The sequence below is a fragment of the Balaenoptera acutorostrata genome, chromosome 8, assembly GCF_949987535.1.
Source record: "Balaenoptera acutorostrata chromosome 8, mBalAcu1.1, whole genome shotgun sequence".
NCBI lineage: Eukaryota > Metazoa > Chordata > Mammalia > Artiodactyla > Balaenopteridae > Balaenoptera > Balaenoptera acutorostrata.
The window spans coordinates 4,186,943-4,206,434 of NC_080071.1; the positions used below are offsets into that span (position 1 = coordinate 4,186,943).

The following is a 19,492-nucleotide window of genomic DNA, read 5'->3' on the forward strand; positions in this document are numbered from 1 at the left end:
TTTTCCCCTAAGTATAAGGAATATAACAAAGATCTCCATACTTGAAAAACGAAACAAAACATGAAAAAGGTCTTAGTATTAAAAACAAGTCTCTTTCTTTTTTCCCCTAGTAGTTCCTATTTATTTGAAATTTGCAGTACTTCTAGGCAGGAGGCTTAGATGAATGGCAACAAAATTAGGAATAAAAAAATATTCAAAATAAAACTATCTTGAATACAGATTTTACTCAAATTTTCAGCAATAATTTGACACACTGTCACAATATGTAAAGCCAAAGCTGACTGCAAGCATCACTTTTATGGCTAAAATATTTATCAACTTAATACAACTAAAAGATTCTACACTTGCCAAAATTAAGCAACATTTTATGATGGTCAGGCAAAGAATAATTTATTTGCTCCTTAAACTGAAATTGGAAGTAAAGAATTGAATAGAATTAGGTTAATCTAGCCCTGAAAATACTTTCCAAGGCTATCCCAGATCCAGAAATTTTCAAAATCGTCAAAATCAAATGCTGTATTATATGATCGACATTTCTCTGGATAATAATTTGTTCTACACTGAAAATTCCCTTATTTACAGAAGCTTATAGTTACAGAATTTAAAAACACAAAATTTAAAAAAGACGTTCAAAAGTGGTTTGAAGGATTATAGAAATACTATCAGAAATTATCATAGCACAAATATCCCTATTGTCTTAATTAGACACAGAAGTTCTTGGCAGGAACATGTGCAAAGAATACATATCACAAGCTAACTTCCAATTAATTATTGACATTTGGTTAATAGGTAGAAGACTCCATTTGGTAGTGTTGGAGTTTCCAAAGGTCTAGCATACACTTACTGGTCCCCAAAAGTTTTTAAACTTACCATATGACAACTGTACTGATGTCAGAATTAGTTTACACACAGGTGCTCTTATAAAGGAAAACAAATGTTTTTATGTCACAATTAGTCAGATTCAAGCTGAAAAATATACTTTCAATGTATTATAAATGTCCTTGAATAATTTCAAATAAATATTTTTGGGGAAATAAGGCCAACATGAAAACTAAGCTCCAAAGTTGGTGGGGAAAGAGTAAAGGAGTATGGGCAAGAAAGAGAAGAACGAACGTGTCTAAATTGTTAAAGAAATAGTATTAAATATGATTCTTATATTTTAAATATATGAACAATAGTGAAAAGCCACTAATTTGAATCAATCATTTTCTTTTAATTTAAGGTTTTTTTGACTGATAAACTGTTTCTCTGGAGCGTAGATCTGGGTTGCAGTTTTTACGATAAATTTGCTATTTCTTCCTATTCCTATCCTTTACCTAAGAGAGTATGAAATAGATACTTATCAGATATGCTAGAGAAAACCTGAAATAACCAAAAATTGCCATGCTGGCACAAAAATGAAGATCACATAATTCTCTTATGTAGGCAGTTGCCTTGGTTGAAAAGAGAATCAAGAATGTCATTGTGTCCTCTGCGAGAGTGGAGGTCAACAGTGTGTTAGTTTATCTGTAAAAATAACAAAAACAAAAAACAGAAGCCCTGTAGGCTTTTATATATATTATATACATATAGTATATATTTTATATATAAGGAATAGTAGCTTAGCAGTTTCAGTAGAATCACTTAAAACACATATTAATTGAATACCTTGTAGGCCAATGTGTCAACGTCTCCATCTTCAGGCTAAAGCACAGGGAAAATAATATAGTACTGTCAAAGTCTGAATACATTTCATGAATATGTGAATTGGCATCCTTCATCGCCTATGAGGAATACAGTGTATTCCTCTATTCCTGTGAGGGCTTCTTCACATTTCCTTTTTCTTCATTTCTGTGCAGTTTTTGTTTTGAGAAAGTATTACATGCCAATCCCAAATCACTTTTCAAGCCCTGAATTGCTTAGAGGCTCCTGCAGTATAAAAAGAATTCAACCACAGATAGCAGAACACTCTGCTAAAAGGAAGAGAGTCTAGAGACAGTAGAACCTTGAATACTACTTTCTAATTTTTTTGTTTTTGACAGTGGTTCGGTGGATGATTCTCAGATGTATCCTTTCACTGCAGTCATGCACTCATTCAACAAATATTAATTAGGTACCTATTAAGTGCTAGGAACTGATAATATGAAATGAATTGGACTTAGTGACCCTTATGAAGGTCACTGTTTAATGGCAGAGGCAGATGGGTAAGTAAAGAATTACCTGAGAAAAATGCTACCAGCAATGCTTAAAACTTGCTAGTTGTAAGTCTCTATATGACATGAAAGTAGGGGCTTCAACACTGAAACTGTGGAAGTGCTGTGGTGAGAGAAGTTATTATTCCTACAAACAATTTCAGAAATAAACCTTTCCTTTGAAGCAGAATAAACATACAGGCCATCTGGGTTGTTCTCTCCTTACGTTTAAGCTTAAAAAATATTTTTAAGTTATTTGTTCTTCAGGCCTTGTTCTGGTTTTTGTTATTCTTAAGTTTTACATTAGATTCCTTCTTGACTCATTACTTTCCAATATGAAGTAATTATATAAAACAATTATTATGTGTGTACCCAGCCAACACTGGAGAAGTATGGAGAAAAAGGCTTTAGAAAGAAAAATTTCTTTGGCATCTGTAATTCCATAGCATGTTAGGCTTATCACCACATATTATATTTTTAATTCCTTATTTTATGTATCTATTTACACCCTGCCTCCTTGCCCATCCTTTCAATAAATATGTACATATACATATACATTTATGTGTACATATATGATATTAGTTTGCTATTTACATGGTTTAACAATGGTTTTCCTGAGTGGTCCATCTTTTATTCACTTTTGGTATTTTCAGTATATAATAGTTGATGTTTCCCTATAATCTATGAATTTTCCTATGAAATATTTAACACTGAGATGCCTAGGGCCTAGACTCCTAGTGCTCATGAGTTGATTTGGAATTCTTAAAATATTATACAGAAAATTTTAATTTGTTTCATGAACCCCAAACCATCTTATATATCAGTCATATGCAACCTATCCTGGATATCCCACGTCAAAACACACTGAGGAGATTTCTATAGGTAAATAGAGAAAGGAATATCTTAAACTTCTCTTTTACCCTTTACCACATTTTTATTGGTCAGATCCCTTAAGAAATTAGGAAAAGGTCCTACAGTTTGTGTGGCTATCGCTGGTCTCCATTCGACATAGCTTTGGTGGTCTGGACCAGGGGCTCCCTCTTACAATGGGAAGTGGCATGACCTTTCTGGGTTCTCTTTCTCCTCCACCAGTTCAGAGCTGCAATGATAGCCCAGGGCATTTTGATAATTTCTAGTCCTTCTTTTCTCGTTTTAGCGGGAGAGGTAAGGTCCAAGATTTATGTTTAGAGGCTAAGAAATGAGAATAAAGCATATTGGAAAAAAGTAGGTGAGACCTAACTATCTGAAAGAAGAGTGTCTACACTAGAATTTTTTGGAAAATTCCTAATGAAAAATAGTATCGCACTTTTCTTTCATTTGTCCTTATAATTTGTTTGTATGCCTCTCTCAGAGACTTGTAGAAAAAGGTGGCTGTGATTTGGGGAATAATTGTGGTATTTCTGAATTACTTGACCATCATGGTATATTAATATTATAAACTATCACCCTGATTCCACCACTATTTCTATTGCAAATCAAATTTAATTCCTTCTTTTTTATATGTTACCTCGTCTTCAGATGCAAAATACATTGATACTTTAGGAGATGGTGTTAAACTATGCTATAGTTTTGCTATCTCAACAGATGTTAAACTGTCATTCAAGACCTTCTGTATATTATTGAGCATATTCCAAAAGCATATATGTATATATAGTCAACGAAAGACCATTTAACAATATGTACTTTTTGAACACCAAAATACCATGTAAAGCTGAATCTTTGCCATGGAAAGAAACACTTTTCAGAAAGTTATTTATGGTTGCAGAGATATAAAGCTAAATTAAGAGAGGCAATGTAGATTCTACTGCCTAACAGGAAAAAAAAATCACAGAGTATTTGTGTTTCACTTAGAGATCATACATCATGGGAGGTTAACCAACTTTTTCGGTATCATACTGTGACTTTCTATGCATCTTTTTTTAATTGTAGGTAGAAAATGACTTTTTAGCATAAAGAGAATTATTACATTTTAATTTTTTTAAAGAGAGTGAGGGCTTACCAAGAAAATAAAGAAGTCAACGGAGGGGAGAAACTGAATTTTCAAGCTGAACTAAATTCATATACACTTTCTATTTTGCATATGGCTACATTTTAAAAGACCTCAAGTCTCCATTGCTCAAAAACAGGCTTCATGCCCACTTTTCAAGGCACATTTATATCTTGGATTCAGCTAATTTACTCCATTATGGTTCATCTTTTCTCTTGGCAATACCACCTGCCATGTTTTAACATCAAACAGAATATTAAAATGCTGTACTTTATTCCTGTGATATGAATTTTGACACTTAAATGTCTATGTAATATTACCTGGAAATCAGTGTTTGATTTCCAGGTAAAAGTTATTCAAATTTTTACATAAGAGTGGTCATTTATAAGCCCTTCCCCCCCACCCCGAACTCATCAGTAAACATGTAGATAAAGTATTAGAAGACACATATCACTAATGTTTCCAAGCAGTAATAAACATTTCCTGAAAATAAAACTAATATTTGAAAAGGTGTATCAATTCTTAACTATGAATCCTGAAAAATATCCATGTGACAATTAATATTGAAGAAAAGTTTTTAAGAAGAAGTGAAGACAGAGAAACAATATTTAAAATATTGTTATACATGTCAAAGATTTCTTGTTCTGTGGGATGAAATGTAAATCTTGTTTGGGGGGCTCAAAATTAATAAATCAAAAGTGCTTACTGAGATCCTCCAGCTAAGTCAGTGCTGAGCTCGGAGTCACAATGGAGAGAAATGGAAAACCTAAGAGACAGCTGGAGATAAGGAATGACAGGATTTACAGACAGATGGAAATAGGTGATGAAAACCTATGGAAAGTCTGAAGTAAGTTTCAATCTTGTCAGGACGAAAGAACCATGATAACACAAAAAGAGACGCCATGGTTAGGAAAGAAAATCAGTAGATGAAAACTAGGAGGACATGGTAAGTTTCAGTGACAGTTGGATGTTCAAATAAATCATTTCTAAAGGAAATTGTAAATATAATTAAAGGAATGAAGATGAAATATTGGATGTAATGTAGTGATTAATGTCAGAAACATGAAAATATGTTTAAAAGATAAATATAGCAAGAGAGAAAATGGCATACAGAGCTTTAAGTGAGGAGAAAGATGCTCAGAAGAGAAATACAATGCTCAGAGGAAATACATGGAAGGGGTCAGAGGGAACAAGAAAACTCAGAGTTAAAGAAGGTAACAGAAAAAATAAACTCGAGTGGATAAATGGTGGAGAAATGTCAAGGAGAAGGCAAGGGGTGTGAAAAAAAAATCTGAAAAACAAAATCTGGATTTGGCTATGGATAAATTTAGAAATTCCTGGAAAGAACTAAAGCTGAAAATTCATTTCAGAAGTTAAGTGAGGAGACATTTACTTCTATTCTAAGAAGTTGAGAAGTAAACGTGCAGAGAGAAATAAGACAGTATTTTTCTTTTCAAATAAGAGGGATCTGAGCCTATTTGAAAGCAAAGGGAAAGGCTTCATTGAAAGTAATAAGTTAAAGATGATCGAATAGAAAAGAACAGTTACTGCAATGAGATGCCTGAGGAAATAGGTGCCATCGCGTCCAGAATAAAAGTGAAGTAGATTTAAGTAAGAAAAAACAAAACTTTCTCTGAGGTTATATGCACTTATTTCAAAACATTCACATTATGAATTTGTAGATTCCATTTTCCCTTACCATCACATAGTCACTCTATTACAATTAACCACCAAATCCACTTAACTGCTTTACTAATCTCTGACAATTTTGCCATCTTCTCCCTTCAAGCAGGCATCCTTAGGGACTTTATGGCTCATGTTGTTGATCCTATGAACATCCCAGCTCCTGGTTCCTCATCTTATCTGTTCCAGGGACCTTCATCTCTCTTTTGCCTCTGCCTTACATTACTCTGATCTCCTGTTCTTGGTCTCCCTCCATTTCATCACTAATTTCTAGACCTCACCTCCTGATTAGCAACTCATAGTTATTCCCTTACAGTTGCCAACTTTGAATCTGTCACCACCTGCTCCTTGTTTGGCCCATTTTTCCCCATTATTTTGCTACTGCTAAGTTGCTGAGCACTATTACTCAAGGTCATATAAATACCCCATTAGATTCTAGAAACCCATTCCAGCTGGACTCATGTTGCTTGGAATCCTTTTATTCATATTGTACTTTATTCATATTCTATTCACCACAGTAGTTTCACCAAAATTTACTTATTCATTTAAAGCTGCTAACTCTACTCCTATCATCTATGAGTTTCTTCAATTTCACTAATTTTAACCGCTAAAATATATTCTATTGCTATACTCTATCTCTTTCACTTCATCTCCAAAAATAGAATAGAACTTTCCCTAATTTAATCCTCCCATTTAAATTTACCTCATTTAATCTTCCCAATAACCAAAAAGGATATAAGCGTTTGAGATCAAGATACTTCAAAAGATCCCAAAGGTAGGAAATGTCCAAGCTGGGCTTCCAAACCATAGTGGACACTGTTGGTGCTGCACTTAGACATCCTCAGATCTTGTTTCCTATTTCTATGTACTCCAGTGCCCAGCTCCTGTGTCCTTTTGTTTTCAGTAGCTCACATAGCCAACTTTCTTCAGAGGACAGCTACCAGAATCTCTTATTTCACAAGTAGTGCTGAGAGCCAGAAATCTTGGGAGTGTGTGTCTCCCCAGGGTTGTTGCCCTTATCCAGTGAATACTTGGGTGGGAGTTCAAAGTCAAGCTCCCTTGCTAAGTGAGGTTTACCCTCCAAAGCTTTCCAAGGCATGTCTGAGGTCTGGACTTTGCTCACAGTTGAACCTTGGCTTGGTCCCTTCTCATTCCAGGATCTGTTTTTTTAGAGATACCTGATTTTTTAAAACTATTTATTTATTTATTTATTTGTTTGTTTGTTTATTTATGGCTGTGTTGGGTCTTTGTTGCTGCGCGCAGGCTTTCTCTAGTGCAGCAAGCAGGGGCTACTCTTCGTTGTGGTGCGTGGGCGTCTCATTGCGGTGGCTTCACTTGTTGCGGAGCACGGGCTCTAGGCACGCGGGCTTCAGTAATTGTGGCACGCGCGCTCAGTAGTTGTGGCTCACGGACTCTTAAGAGTGCAGGCTCAGTAGCTGTGGTGCACAGGCTTAGTTGCTCCATGGCATGTGGGATCTTCCTGGACCAGGGATCAAACCCGTGTCCCCTGAATTGGCAGGCAGATTGTTAACCACTGCGCCACCAGGGAAGTCCCGAGATACCCGATTTAAGATGCAAATCTTATCTATCTGCTATCTGTCCTCCATTCTTCCTGTTCCATTCTATTGCTTCTTCCTTGACAAGGTTCCTCCTACACTCCTTGGAATCTGTCTCCTCTTTACATGCATTTTCTTCCACCCCTCTGCCTATGAATATGTGCCCATACCCCCTGACCCCATACTAAGAAAAACTTACTGTGTGCTCTACTACATTCTCAATAAACTTTCTACTTTTTCCTCTTTTCCTTCATTGTCAAAGTTTCTGTCACTGTAGTCTAAATATGCTGGCTCTACTTTCTAATTATCTTTCACTTATTAATTCTTTATATTTGGCTTCTGATCTTGCCAGTTTCCTGAAATTCATAACAATTAAAAATGTCATCCTGATCATCAATTGCATGTTCTGTTTTCTGCTTTTCTCTCTCCTAATCTCTTTCCTGCAGGCACATTCTTCTTCCTAAAACTCTTCCCTTGATTTCTATGATACAGTGATTTTCTGAGGACTTGAAATGGCTTTTTTCCTCTTTATTTCTTTTGCCTTTTTGTTAATTTTCTTTTTTCTCCTCTTAATCATATTATCTCCTAACTGCAAACATTCTTCATTTTTGTCCTTAGACTTCTTTTTCCTTGGATAATTTCATCTACTACCATGATTTATTGAAGAGCCTGAACTCTGTTGGAATAAATAGGAATAACTTTATACTTATCCAACTCCTGATTCTATTTATACTCTACTAAATATCTCTTCTCCAGAATTTGCTATCTCAGGAAGAATCCATGACCTCCAAGAGAATTCTATTTAAAAACAGAATGATATTGTTAAGATTCATTCTCATGCAAAACAGACCAGATCTTTCTAAATCCAAACTTAAATCTCATATCTATTTTAAAATCTTCCCTCTTTCCAACTTTGATCTGACTCCTTGTGGCCTGAGGACTTGCCATGAAAAAGTCATACAGTTTTTCCATTTACTGCTCTTTTTATTTATTTTAGTCTCCCACTCATATATTTGCCTCCAACTCTCTCCATTTCTTGGTTTGAGGGCTGAGAACGAACCCTTCCCCCTCCTCCATAACACTCTCTCTGGGATAATAAAGAACCATTTCTAAGAATTCCTTAATTTAAAGACTGCTACAACTTCAATAAACTCTCATTATACTTCTGATCTCTGCTTATGTGGATTGTTTGGGGCCAGAGGGAAGCGTTAGGAGAGAGGGTCCAGGACCAGTTTATGTTTCACTTGGTAAACTGGGGATGGGGTTTTAAAACGTGGGGAATCCCATTGCCAATTTTATGGTCCCAACTTATCTTCCAGCTACATTACCTACTCTTCCCTACATGTACCTTATATACTTTTGTTCTTGGCAATGGCCTTTGCTTTGTCACTACCAATTTTTTAATTATTCTATTTCTTCTTCATATAAAATATTCCCACTCCATCTTAGAAACCTTCCTCCTTCAAGTTTCCTCAATAAAGACTCTCCTAATCACCACCACTGCTGCTACTACCCTCACTTTTACTATCTACTCTAATCATATGCTATCTCCTTTTTCTGAAAATTTAATGTAATTTTATAATAGCCGTATGAAAATTTTCACTTTAACATGAAATTTAGATACGAGATTTAAGCTTGAGTTATACCAATCTAGTGTTTTTATGCCCCCCAAATTAGTCTTACTTTACATTATGAGACTATTTTTTTAACTGAAGTTTTGTACTTGTTTAAACTAAAAGTTTAAACAGAAAACTTGTTGTGAACAGAAGCTACATCTTATTTATACCATCATACTTTACAGTGTCCACTTGTGTCTTTCACATAGCCAGTCGTCCTATTTTGTCAAGATGTACTGAATTAAAGGCTGAGGAGGAGACGGAGATGTCCTTACATGACCTGGTTCCCAGTGCGTGGCACTCGAGGAGTGTTCATTGAATAAACTGACAAAAAAGTGAAGTACATGTGGGTTTCTTTGCCTGATGTCCTCAATCATCCTAGAGAGAAGTTAAGTATAGTTATATGCTAAGATGACTGTACAAAAGATACTTAAGAAGGTCTGGAATAACAAATTGAGGGCACAGACTAGGTTTTAATTTAATAGAATGCAAAAGAAAACTACCAATCGACTAGTTAGCAGCAAAAGGCCTGTTAAATTGAACTGCATGAATCGATAACAGGCCAGGCACAAGATGTTCTCTACAATAAAATGAAGTGTTGGACTTATTATAAATATGACGGGAAGAAATTCTTTATTCAAAACAAACCCATTTCCTACGTATCTATGATATTTCATAACATTCAAATTATATTTGTTCCTACCATCAGAATAATTATTCATAGTCCAGCAATTGATCATTTTTTTTCCATTGAGGGAATAATGATTTATTGCTTAATTGTAAAGTACAAATGAAAAAGATTTTAAAAATATCATCACATTAGAAGAGGACATTTTTATATTCAAATTTACAGGTATGATGTGGACACACTAAACTGAGTCATGTGTTTTGTTCTTGGAACTAAACAAAATTATACCTTCTATCAACATTCTTAATATGTACTGGCAAGTGCGCATGGGCATGCAGTGTTAGGTAAGAGAATGTACGGGGGAAGTCAGACCCAACTCAAAAATTTTTTAAAACTTTTCCTAATTTTCCCAGCATTTCCTCATTATTGTTTATTCTCTCATTATAGCTCTAATCTTTACATTTTTATTATAATTTTATGCTAAAACTGTTAAAACTGTTTTCTTATATGCTTGATATTTTTGGTTATTAATTTCTGTAATGTTTAACACTATATATATGTGTGTATGTATATGTAAACATGTTACATGTTACATAACACACACACATACATACATACACACATAATATAGCATAATCTTTGGAGTTTAGAAAAACCTAACTCTCCCACATATCATGTTAATGATAGAGTAATATATTTTAAATTGCTGACTCAGTTTCCTTATCTGTTAAATGGAGGAAATAACACCACTCTAGGTTTATTGTAAGCTTTTAAACAGAATGAAAGGGGACCCACTGGTGAGTTCTGAGCAAAGCAGTAACAGCTACTTACATTTTGGAAGGATCATTAGGCCACTACATGAAGAATAGACTGTAGGAATCCAAGGTAGAAGATGGGAAACCACAATCCAGAAATGTTGGCAAGAATGACAACGACTCAGACTAGGGTGGTAGCAATGAAAATTGTGAGAAGTAGGTAAAGCATAAATGTAGTTTGGAGCCAAAGGTAACAGAATTCCTGGTATATTGAACATAGGATATGTGAGAGAGATACCAAAGATGTCATATTGTCTCTTTGAAATTCATCTCAAATCATCCCTAGTACTAATAGAAATTCAGTTTGTTCAGATATTCAGAGTATACTATTTGGTCTGGGACCTTATCCTAGCCCAGGTGATGAAACATAACTTGTCTAAATATGTCAAGATATTCTCTTCCCTTTGGCTATTGACTGATCTAAGGATGGGCATGTAACCCATTTCTGGCTAAGAAAAAAACAAAGGGATTAACACGAAGACCTTTCTCTTCCCAAATAAAACAATAGAGTCTAGCAAGAAAAAGGTTTTCTACTATCCCCTTCTCTTTCCTTAGGTGTAAACATACTCTCTGAGGATATATCAAGTGCGCTCTAACAATGGGGCCTTAACATCAAGCATAAGACAAAATATAACCTAGTAAAGGTGGTAGTTGAAAAGGGAGAAAGAAAATCTATAGATTTAACATATTCTAGTTAAATTTTAATTTGCATCCAAGAGCAATCCTAACCAATGCAGCTTTTCAATTTTTATATTGTAATCTTAGTTTTAGCTTGAAGCATGACAAATTTGTTGGCATTATTTTTCTCTCTTATATTAACCTTCTTTGTTTCCTCTTTCACTGTACTGATAGTATGACTTAATTTTATAGCATTTGTCAAGAAAGTGAAGACAGTAATGACACTGGAAAAAGCACATACAACATATAACAAATAGGAAAGAATGTAGATTTTTGTGAGAGTTGATTTGATGTTTTGCATAGATTGACTTCATCCTAAATCAATGTTCCTTATACTTGTTTATCTAATACACCTTTGTGTGACCACCATGGCTTCACTTTTTTCCACTCCAAAAGACACAGGAGTTTTATTAACATAAAAAAAAAACCACTTTAAAAAAACCTCTAAAATAAAGTAATAATAGCAATGCAAGAAACACATTAGTGAGGAGTAATATAAAATTTTATAATAGGACTGCTTTTTTATTATTGTATCAGTCAACAACTTATTCCTTACCAACCACTGTACCAAGCTCTGAGGATAGAGAAATAAACCAAACACACATGGCTCTTCTCATCGAGTTTTACTAAAGAATACAGACATTACCCAGTCCAGTGAAAAACAGTGCATAGTACAATAAAGCAAATAAATATAAATAAGCAAATATAATTTATAAAAATGAAAGTACTGGGTGCTTTGGTGTCATATAACAGAATGTCTGTTTGCAAAAGCAGGAAAAGATAAATAAAATTTATCAAGGTGAAAGTAAGAAGGAGAACATTGCAGGTAATGGGAAGAAGCTGTTCAAAGACTGAGAGTGGAAGAGAATAGGAAATATTTGAAAACATTTCAAAAAACTAAGAAGTTCAACAGAGACTGAGATAGCAAAGAGGCAGGAGCAGGAGTTTGAGGCTGAAAATTTACATAGGGCCTGATTAAGAAGAATCGTAACAGAAATTTTGGACTCTGGTGAGGTTAGAAGATCAATCGGGAAGTTATTGCAGGGGTATCTGTATAGCGCAAAAACAGATTTAATCAGGGTGGAGGTAGTGGAGATGGAGGGTGGTAGATTGATAATATCTGGAAGAAAAAATTCAGCAGAATTTGGTGTCAGCTTGAATTCATTTCACTGTTAGATATGTACAGTTTGGGTGTCCAAATGGAAAAATGGTACTGTCAAGAAGACAGGTAGACATACTTATTTGGATCTCAAGAAGAAGAAGAAGAAGGAAAAAAATAACTTGGGATGAACATGTTGATATGGCAATTATAGATACATAAATGGAAATTGAAGCTCTAGAAATATTGGAGAACGAGTTTGGCTATCAAATGGTTCTTTCATTCATTCGGCAAAAAATTGAGTACCTAATATGTAAACAGTTCTAGGGCAGAACTTTAAATTGATAATCTAGAAAAATGTTGGTGTATCATTTGGATTTACACACACATTAAAGGACGGCATAATAAATATGAACCCATCAAATATGTACTGAAATATACATGACAAAGTGAGAATAAACTTTTCCTTCTGCTTAGGTAAGATATTTTTGAGATTTGTTTCAGACATTATGACTAAAAATAAATATTAATATCAATTTCTAGATTTTTCTTTTAATGAAATTTAAGTCACTTAAAACCCCCAAAATATATGTAAATGTTAAATTTACCCTTTTTCTGGGTGCACAGCTATAGATCTTGGTTGATCCAGGCCTTGGGAAATAATTACATAACGAAAAGAGCCACTGAGTCTTGCAACTTCAATTAAGTTGAAACCATGATCCGTCCAATATATGTTACCTAGAAGAAATACAAACATGTTTATAATACAATTATGAGAAAAACTTATTAATTCAGTGAAAATTAACTTTCTGAGCATTCACATGACTATTAAGAAATCATTTACTTCCTATATTCTTTTTTAATATGTGCAGTTCCTAAGCAGAAAGCTATAAATAAACTAATATGCAAATACTTCTTAATCTCACATGTCTATGGTTTAAACCATATAATGATACATTTATATGTTAAAAATAAATTGAAATTTCTCTCACCTGAGGAAGGGCTCTATTTTCATTTTCTACTGGCTTCAGGCAAAAGAGAACTTTTAACACTTTTGTTTACCAGCCTCGTGGGGCTCTCAGGAGATCTGGGCAAAGTTAATACTACATAATCTACTTCTACATAAAAACACTTATCCAAAGGCTCAAAAGCATTAGAAAGAGTGAAGCCAAAAGCAAAAGAGGCTATTTACCCCTGTGGCTAGAAGTACAAAAAAAACCTGTTATGAGTCAGAAACAGCATTTTTATGAAGCAGATTGAGCCACTAACGATATAGGTGTGAAACAAAAACAGAGAAAGCCATGGATGATACCAGCAATCCAGTCAATAGCTATCCCTTCCACTCTTCCCAAGCCATTGGTGATGATATCTTCTTTCCAAGTCTGATCTCTTTTAGCTCGGCTAATTTTATTGAAGCCCATGTCTGTCCAGTAGATGGTATCATTTTCTACGGATAAAACAGAAAGAAAAAAAAAAACATACACAAACACACTATAAAAGGTATCGATATACGTATTAGGAACACATTGCATCAGCATTTTGGGGGTTATCATCCTGGGTGTGCTGGAGTATAAGTGTTCTTCAGGAAAATTTACTAATAAAAATGGTAAGAAAGATATTAAAACCACATGAGAGAACCTAGTCAAATGTTTTAAAGCATTTTTGAAATATATGTGGAAATAGTCTATCACATCCTTTTTTTTTTCCCTTCATTTTCCTATTCATTTTAACTCAATAAATACTTATCCCCCATGAATTTGCAATCTTGATATCAAACCAAATTATTTTGGACTACAGTTTTTCTTTTAACATCTATTCTTATGTCTGAGTTCTCTACATATAAAGAGAATACTACTGGGGATAATCAACAAAGTCTCAAAGTAGAGAGAGAATGGAAAGAAACATAAGGGCATTTTAAATATATCAAGGGTGTTTTATGTATAAGGTCATTCAAAATGTATAAAGCCTTAAAAATACCTTATCAACTAATTATTCCTTCTGAGGTACTAGTTTCCCAAATGTCAACTACAAACCCTGTGCATTCTTTTTCAAACTCTCTTTGTACAAATGGGCTTAAGAATACTTGAAGAATGGCTCTATGCTATCATAGAGTCTTTAAATAACAGTGCTTTTTGAATATTTGAATGAAAAATGTGCCTAAAGACTATAAATGTAATATATGTGCATGCATATTCATAAAGGGTAGCAATTATAGATCAATGATGTTAAATACAGCCACTAGAAAGACACTGGGGACAAATCATTAAATAATAAATTTGCCACCAACTAAGTAAGTGTTTGTGTTGTGACCTACATGGCCATTTGAAGAACAAATCCTTTAAGACCAATATAATTTCCATCTGGCACAGAGACTATGGAAATAAAGAAAAATCAATTAGCATAATAAAGCCATTTATCAGTAAGTTTGGGGATTCTGTTTCAAATGAAATATAGTCTAAATTCTACTACCTGTCTGGGGAAGAATTCCAAATAGCCCCTGTTGCCAACAATGGTTAAGTCAGATACACACTTGCGTGAATCAGAGCAGAGATACCATTTTCATATATGTATCTGGAAAGCAAGGACTTGTTTCATTTTTCCAATTTTGTCAAACTATCAGTTGATATGTTTTCATGATTGAAAGAGTGAATCAATCCATAAAAATAAGCATCATTTTTGTATAAATATTAAGTATTATATGAAGAGTCCTATTCTCTTCTGCTAACATTAGATCCATATATCCAGCTGCCTACATTGTATCTCCACTTGTATGTAAGAAAAGGCAATCTTGATTGCAAAAGATAAATTTTGGATTTCTGCCTGAAACATACTTCTCTCTCAGTCTTCCATATGGCAGCTCCCCATGCCATGGTGGTATGATGGAAGGCACCTCCATCCTTTGTTTCTTGGCCTAAAAACCTCATATTGTCCTTGATCACTTTTCCTCACACTTCACATCTAATCCATCACCAACTACTCTCATCTTCAACCTATAACCAAATATTTTGGCTCTTTTTATTCTTCTTTCAAATCAGATCCCTCATCCCACCACTTCTCACACTCTCTACTTATAACATAATCCAACCCATTATTAACTCTTGTCTGAAGTATTGCAATAACCTCTAACTTAGTTCCAGCTTCCACTTTTGCCTCAGGACTCCCTTTCCTCATGAGCCTTTTCTCTACTGAGGGTCCACTGTCACCCTATTAAAAAGTAAATAAGATAATTTCTCTCCACTCAAACTTTCTAATCATTTTCCATCTCATCCAATGTAAAAGTAAAGTTCCTTCCCAAGATCTTCAAGATCTACCCACATCCTTCAAGTCTCTTTCACCTACTATCCTTCTACTCTCCCCCCTCTAGTAATAAGACCTTCCTCGTCCTAAAACAAACCAAATGCTGTTCAGTCTAAGGCTCTTTACATCACTTTTTCTTCTGCTTGGAATGTTCTTTTCCCAGCTATCTGCACAGCTCTGTCTTAGCTCAAATATTCCTTCTTACTGAAACTTTCCCTGACTACTCTCCACAGAACTTATTTCCTTGCCATGCTCCATTTCCCTTACAAACCTATTTTTCTCTGTAGCATTTATTACTGTCAAACACATTACATATTTATTGGTTTGTTTGTTTAGTGTCTGTATTGTCTCACAGAATATATAATCTCTTTGAGGGCCGGGACTTAATTTTGCTCACTGCCTGATCCCTGGCACCTAGAGTAGTGCCTGGTACATAGTAAGCTCAAAGTAAACATCTGGTGAATAAGTGAATGAATGTGGTGTGCTGTACAAAGACTGGTTGGGAGGGTATACAAGGAAGACAAAGCTCTTACTGTGAGAAATTTTATAAGCTAATTAAGGAACAGAAGGTATGCACATGAAAAATGACTAACAATTCACAACAGTGTAGCAGGAGCAGCATATAAGTAGTAAAGACAAGCATTTTTATGAGTTCAAAGAAGACACTAACAACAGTCTTCACAAGTATTAGAAAAAAAGGGCACTAAATATTTATGTGACCGTTACTTTTCTATTTCTAATAGTTTTGCCAGTCCTGCAAAATTTTATTTAGTATAATTAGAAAGCATTTTTTTCACATATGCCACTACATCTTGCACATACTTTCATTATCATATTGAGCTGAAATTGCATCTTTGCATTTCTTCTTAGAAATTGACTGTGAGATATATCATAGGTAGGGACTACAATAGACCCAACATTTACCAAGGCAGTCACAAGTGCAGTAGACATTTCATGAATATTCACTATGTGAATAATAGATTAATTTGTAATGCTGAGGCTATCTCTACATGGTCAAATCCACTAGATTACAGCACCGAAGGAATGGAGATGTTTCTTCATATTCTTTTATTACTTATATTTGGGATATTAGCAAGCAAATCAATCATGTAGTGGTGCATTAAGGACGACCAAGAGGACAGAATAATTAAATCACTCATTCTCATCCAAATCTCCTTTCCTTATTTTTCACATATACATTGCACACCTCCATGCTCTAAATGGAATAAGTTCGCTAAGATATAAGAATATGTCTTCTAATATCTGGGAATATCTGTAAAATATACATAAGGTAGGTCAAGAGTGTTTTAATTGTAATAGAATAAGGTGGAAAGATGATAACATTTTACAACAAACCTTAAAGATACAAAGTGGAAATACATATAAAGACAGAAAGGGAAGAAAGACTATCATAACTGTGTTCTGACACTTATTCCAAAATATGATTTTTTTAACTTTAATTATCCCCATTCAATGGATACTTACATAATACTTAGTGCATGCTAAGCATCCATATAGGCATAGGAGGACAGTGTTGAACATGACAGTCCCTGAAATCGTAGATTTTACTTCTGGAGTTGAATTTAAAATAAACTATCCTAAGACATATGACAATAACTAACATATAATTATAAATTATGTACCTATTTTGGACACTCAGATTGTGTTCAATTTCTGGCTATTATGAACAATGATATGAACATTCTCATCCGTGTCTTATAGAGGACATACAGTGTCACTTCTGTTGGGTACATAAACAGAGGTAGAATTGCTGAGTCATAGGATGGCTTTAGTAGGTAGGGCTTATTTTAATACATTAATACATTAATTAATTATCTGAAACAATTTTCCCCGAAATTATAATCTACACTATAGACCTTCTACAACTACTGTTGAACTGCACCACCCTCTTCATATCTGGCTGATTCAACCATGAAGACCTCCTACTACAGAAGAACATGCAAGAAATTCTAGATTCTCTTATTTCCAGGAACTAGCCACCATGCTTATTTACCTTGGTTCATAGTGTTTACCTTGTTAGATAAAAAAAGCAAACGACTAGAGTAGTATGCTTAGTGAAATAAGTCAGACAGAGAAATACAAATGCTCTGTGTTATCATTTAAATATGGAATCTAAAAAATAAAACAAAAGAATGTATATAGCAAAACAGAAATGGACTCACAGATATAGAAAACAAACTAGTGGATACCAGTGGCAAGAGGAAAGTGGGGAGGGGCAAGATAGAGGTATGGGATTAAGAGATAACTACTATGTATAAAATAGATTAGTAACAGGATATATTATACAGCACAGGGAATTATAGCCACTATTTTGTAATAACTTTACATGGAGTATGATTTATAGAAATATTGAATCACTATGATATCTATCTGAAACTAACATAATATTGTAAATCAACTATACATCAATAATAAATAAATAAAAATATGTAACTAAATGGGCACAGCTGTATTCCAATAAAATTTTATTTACAAAAAAAAATTACTTAAGGACAATTCCAAAGTACTAAAATTTACAAATTTGACTAGCTCAATTTATCTACTCAGTTTTTTTGTTTCTATCCTGCTGGACCCATTATACTCTATCCCATACTTTAAAAATAGACAGTTATGCTCAATCCCAAAAGTTAACTTATGGAGAATTCTATACAAAGTGTGTTCTGGTTTCTTGATAAACTTCAGTGTTGGGTTCTAGAGAATGTTTTACCTATAGCTATTCAACTATTGTCAACAGATACACTCCTTACTACCTTATAGAGAAAGCTGCCAGGATTTTGTTGTTATATTTTTAGCTTTTGTTTTTATATACAGATAAGATATGGCTGCATGGAGCCAATACAAGCTGTTGGTATCAATGCTTACAATGAACCTGCACTTTAACTCTGCCGCAATCAAAATGAACAATGTCCCTCGCCCCACTCTAACCACCAGCTCTTACTTGGACTTCAATTATTTGCTACCACTTTCAGATGAGCTGGTTGCTGACACCTTTCTCATTTTAAAGTCAAATATAAGTATTCTCCATGTGTTTACTGGCTTTTAAAAATTTTTTTTTATTTTTTTGCTACTTATCAGCAGTGACCTTAACAGACAGGCCCCCAAATAAATTGTTTCTGCATTCTCAAAGGCTGCCTTAAAGCCACACATCCATTAATTCCTCTAGTTTAGCTAAGACTATGGTTTCCAAACTGATTTTTATTCTAAAACTTTGACAGATATGACAGTTACCTCTAATTCAAACTCTGTTTTTTATACTTTCAAAAATCATCTTCTCTAATATTTGGAAAGAAGATACTTTATCATATCATTCCTGTATTTTCCAATCATCATGTGTCTCAATGTAATATTTTGTTTCTGTTCTGTGTCATTTCAGCCCAGATACAGGACTCAGTTTTTTCTCCTTAATCCATGTCTTACTCTCCCACCCATATCACGTGCAGAACTATACATACAAGCTTGAAATACAAACAGTGCAATAGAATTCATGGAGGCATGGGGTATGAAGATTTATTATCGCAACATAAAAGCTTCAAATTGAAAATCAAATGTCCTTATTCTAAAAGGTGCCCTGGCCACCCCACCACAGGCTTTTTTTCAGCGGCAGCTTCATATTGGGCCCCAGCCTCACACCTTATCCTCGGCTCCTTCCCTCCTCTCTCATCTCAATTTATCTCAATTTATCATTCCCTCCCCTTTAGCCACTCATCAAAAAGAAGCCCTCTCTAATCATTGCTCCCATTCTCAGCAACAGGTCAGCCTTCAAATAATTTAAATTTCTTAGCTCTCAAATGGCTGGCTGCCCATTAGAATTGCCAGGGGAAGTTTTAAAAGAATACTGAAGATGCAGTCACGCCTCAGAGATTTTAAATTGCTTAGTCTGGGTAATTTGCAGGTTGAGAATTACTAGTTCACCTGTCAAAGGTACAGATAAGAAGAAAAAC

At 34.5% G+C, this 19,492-nt stretch overlaps 1 protein-coding gene across 1 annotated transcript in view; it reads right to left on the reverse strand.

Moving 5' to 3' along the window:
• LRP1B (LDL receptor related protein 1B) overlaps positions 1-19,492 on the reverse strand; it is a gene marked incomplete at its 5' end in the record, with an annotated part of 1,526,008 nt that overhangs the window by 493,908 nt on the left and 1,012,608 nt on the right. Inside the window, 2 exon segments of the mRNA XM_057550915.1 lie at positions 12,842-12,971; positions 13,546-13,680. Coding sequence (XP_057406898.1) covers positions 12,842-12,971; positions 13,546-13,680 — 265 coding nt within the window.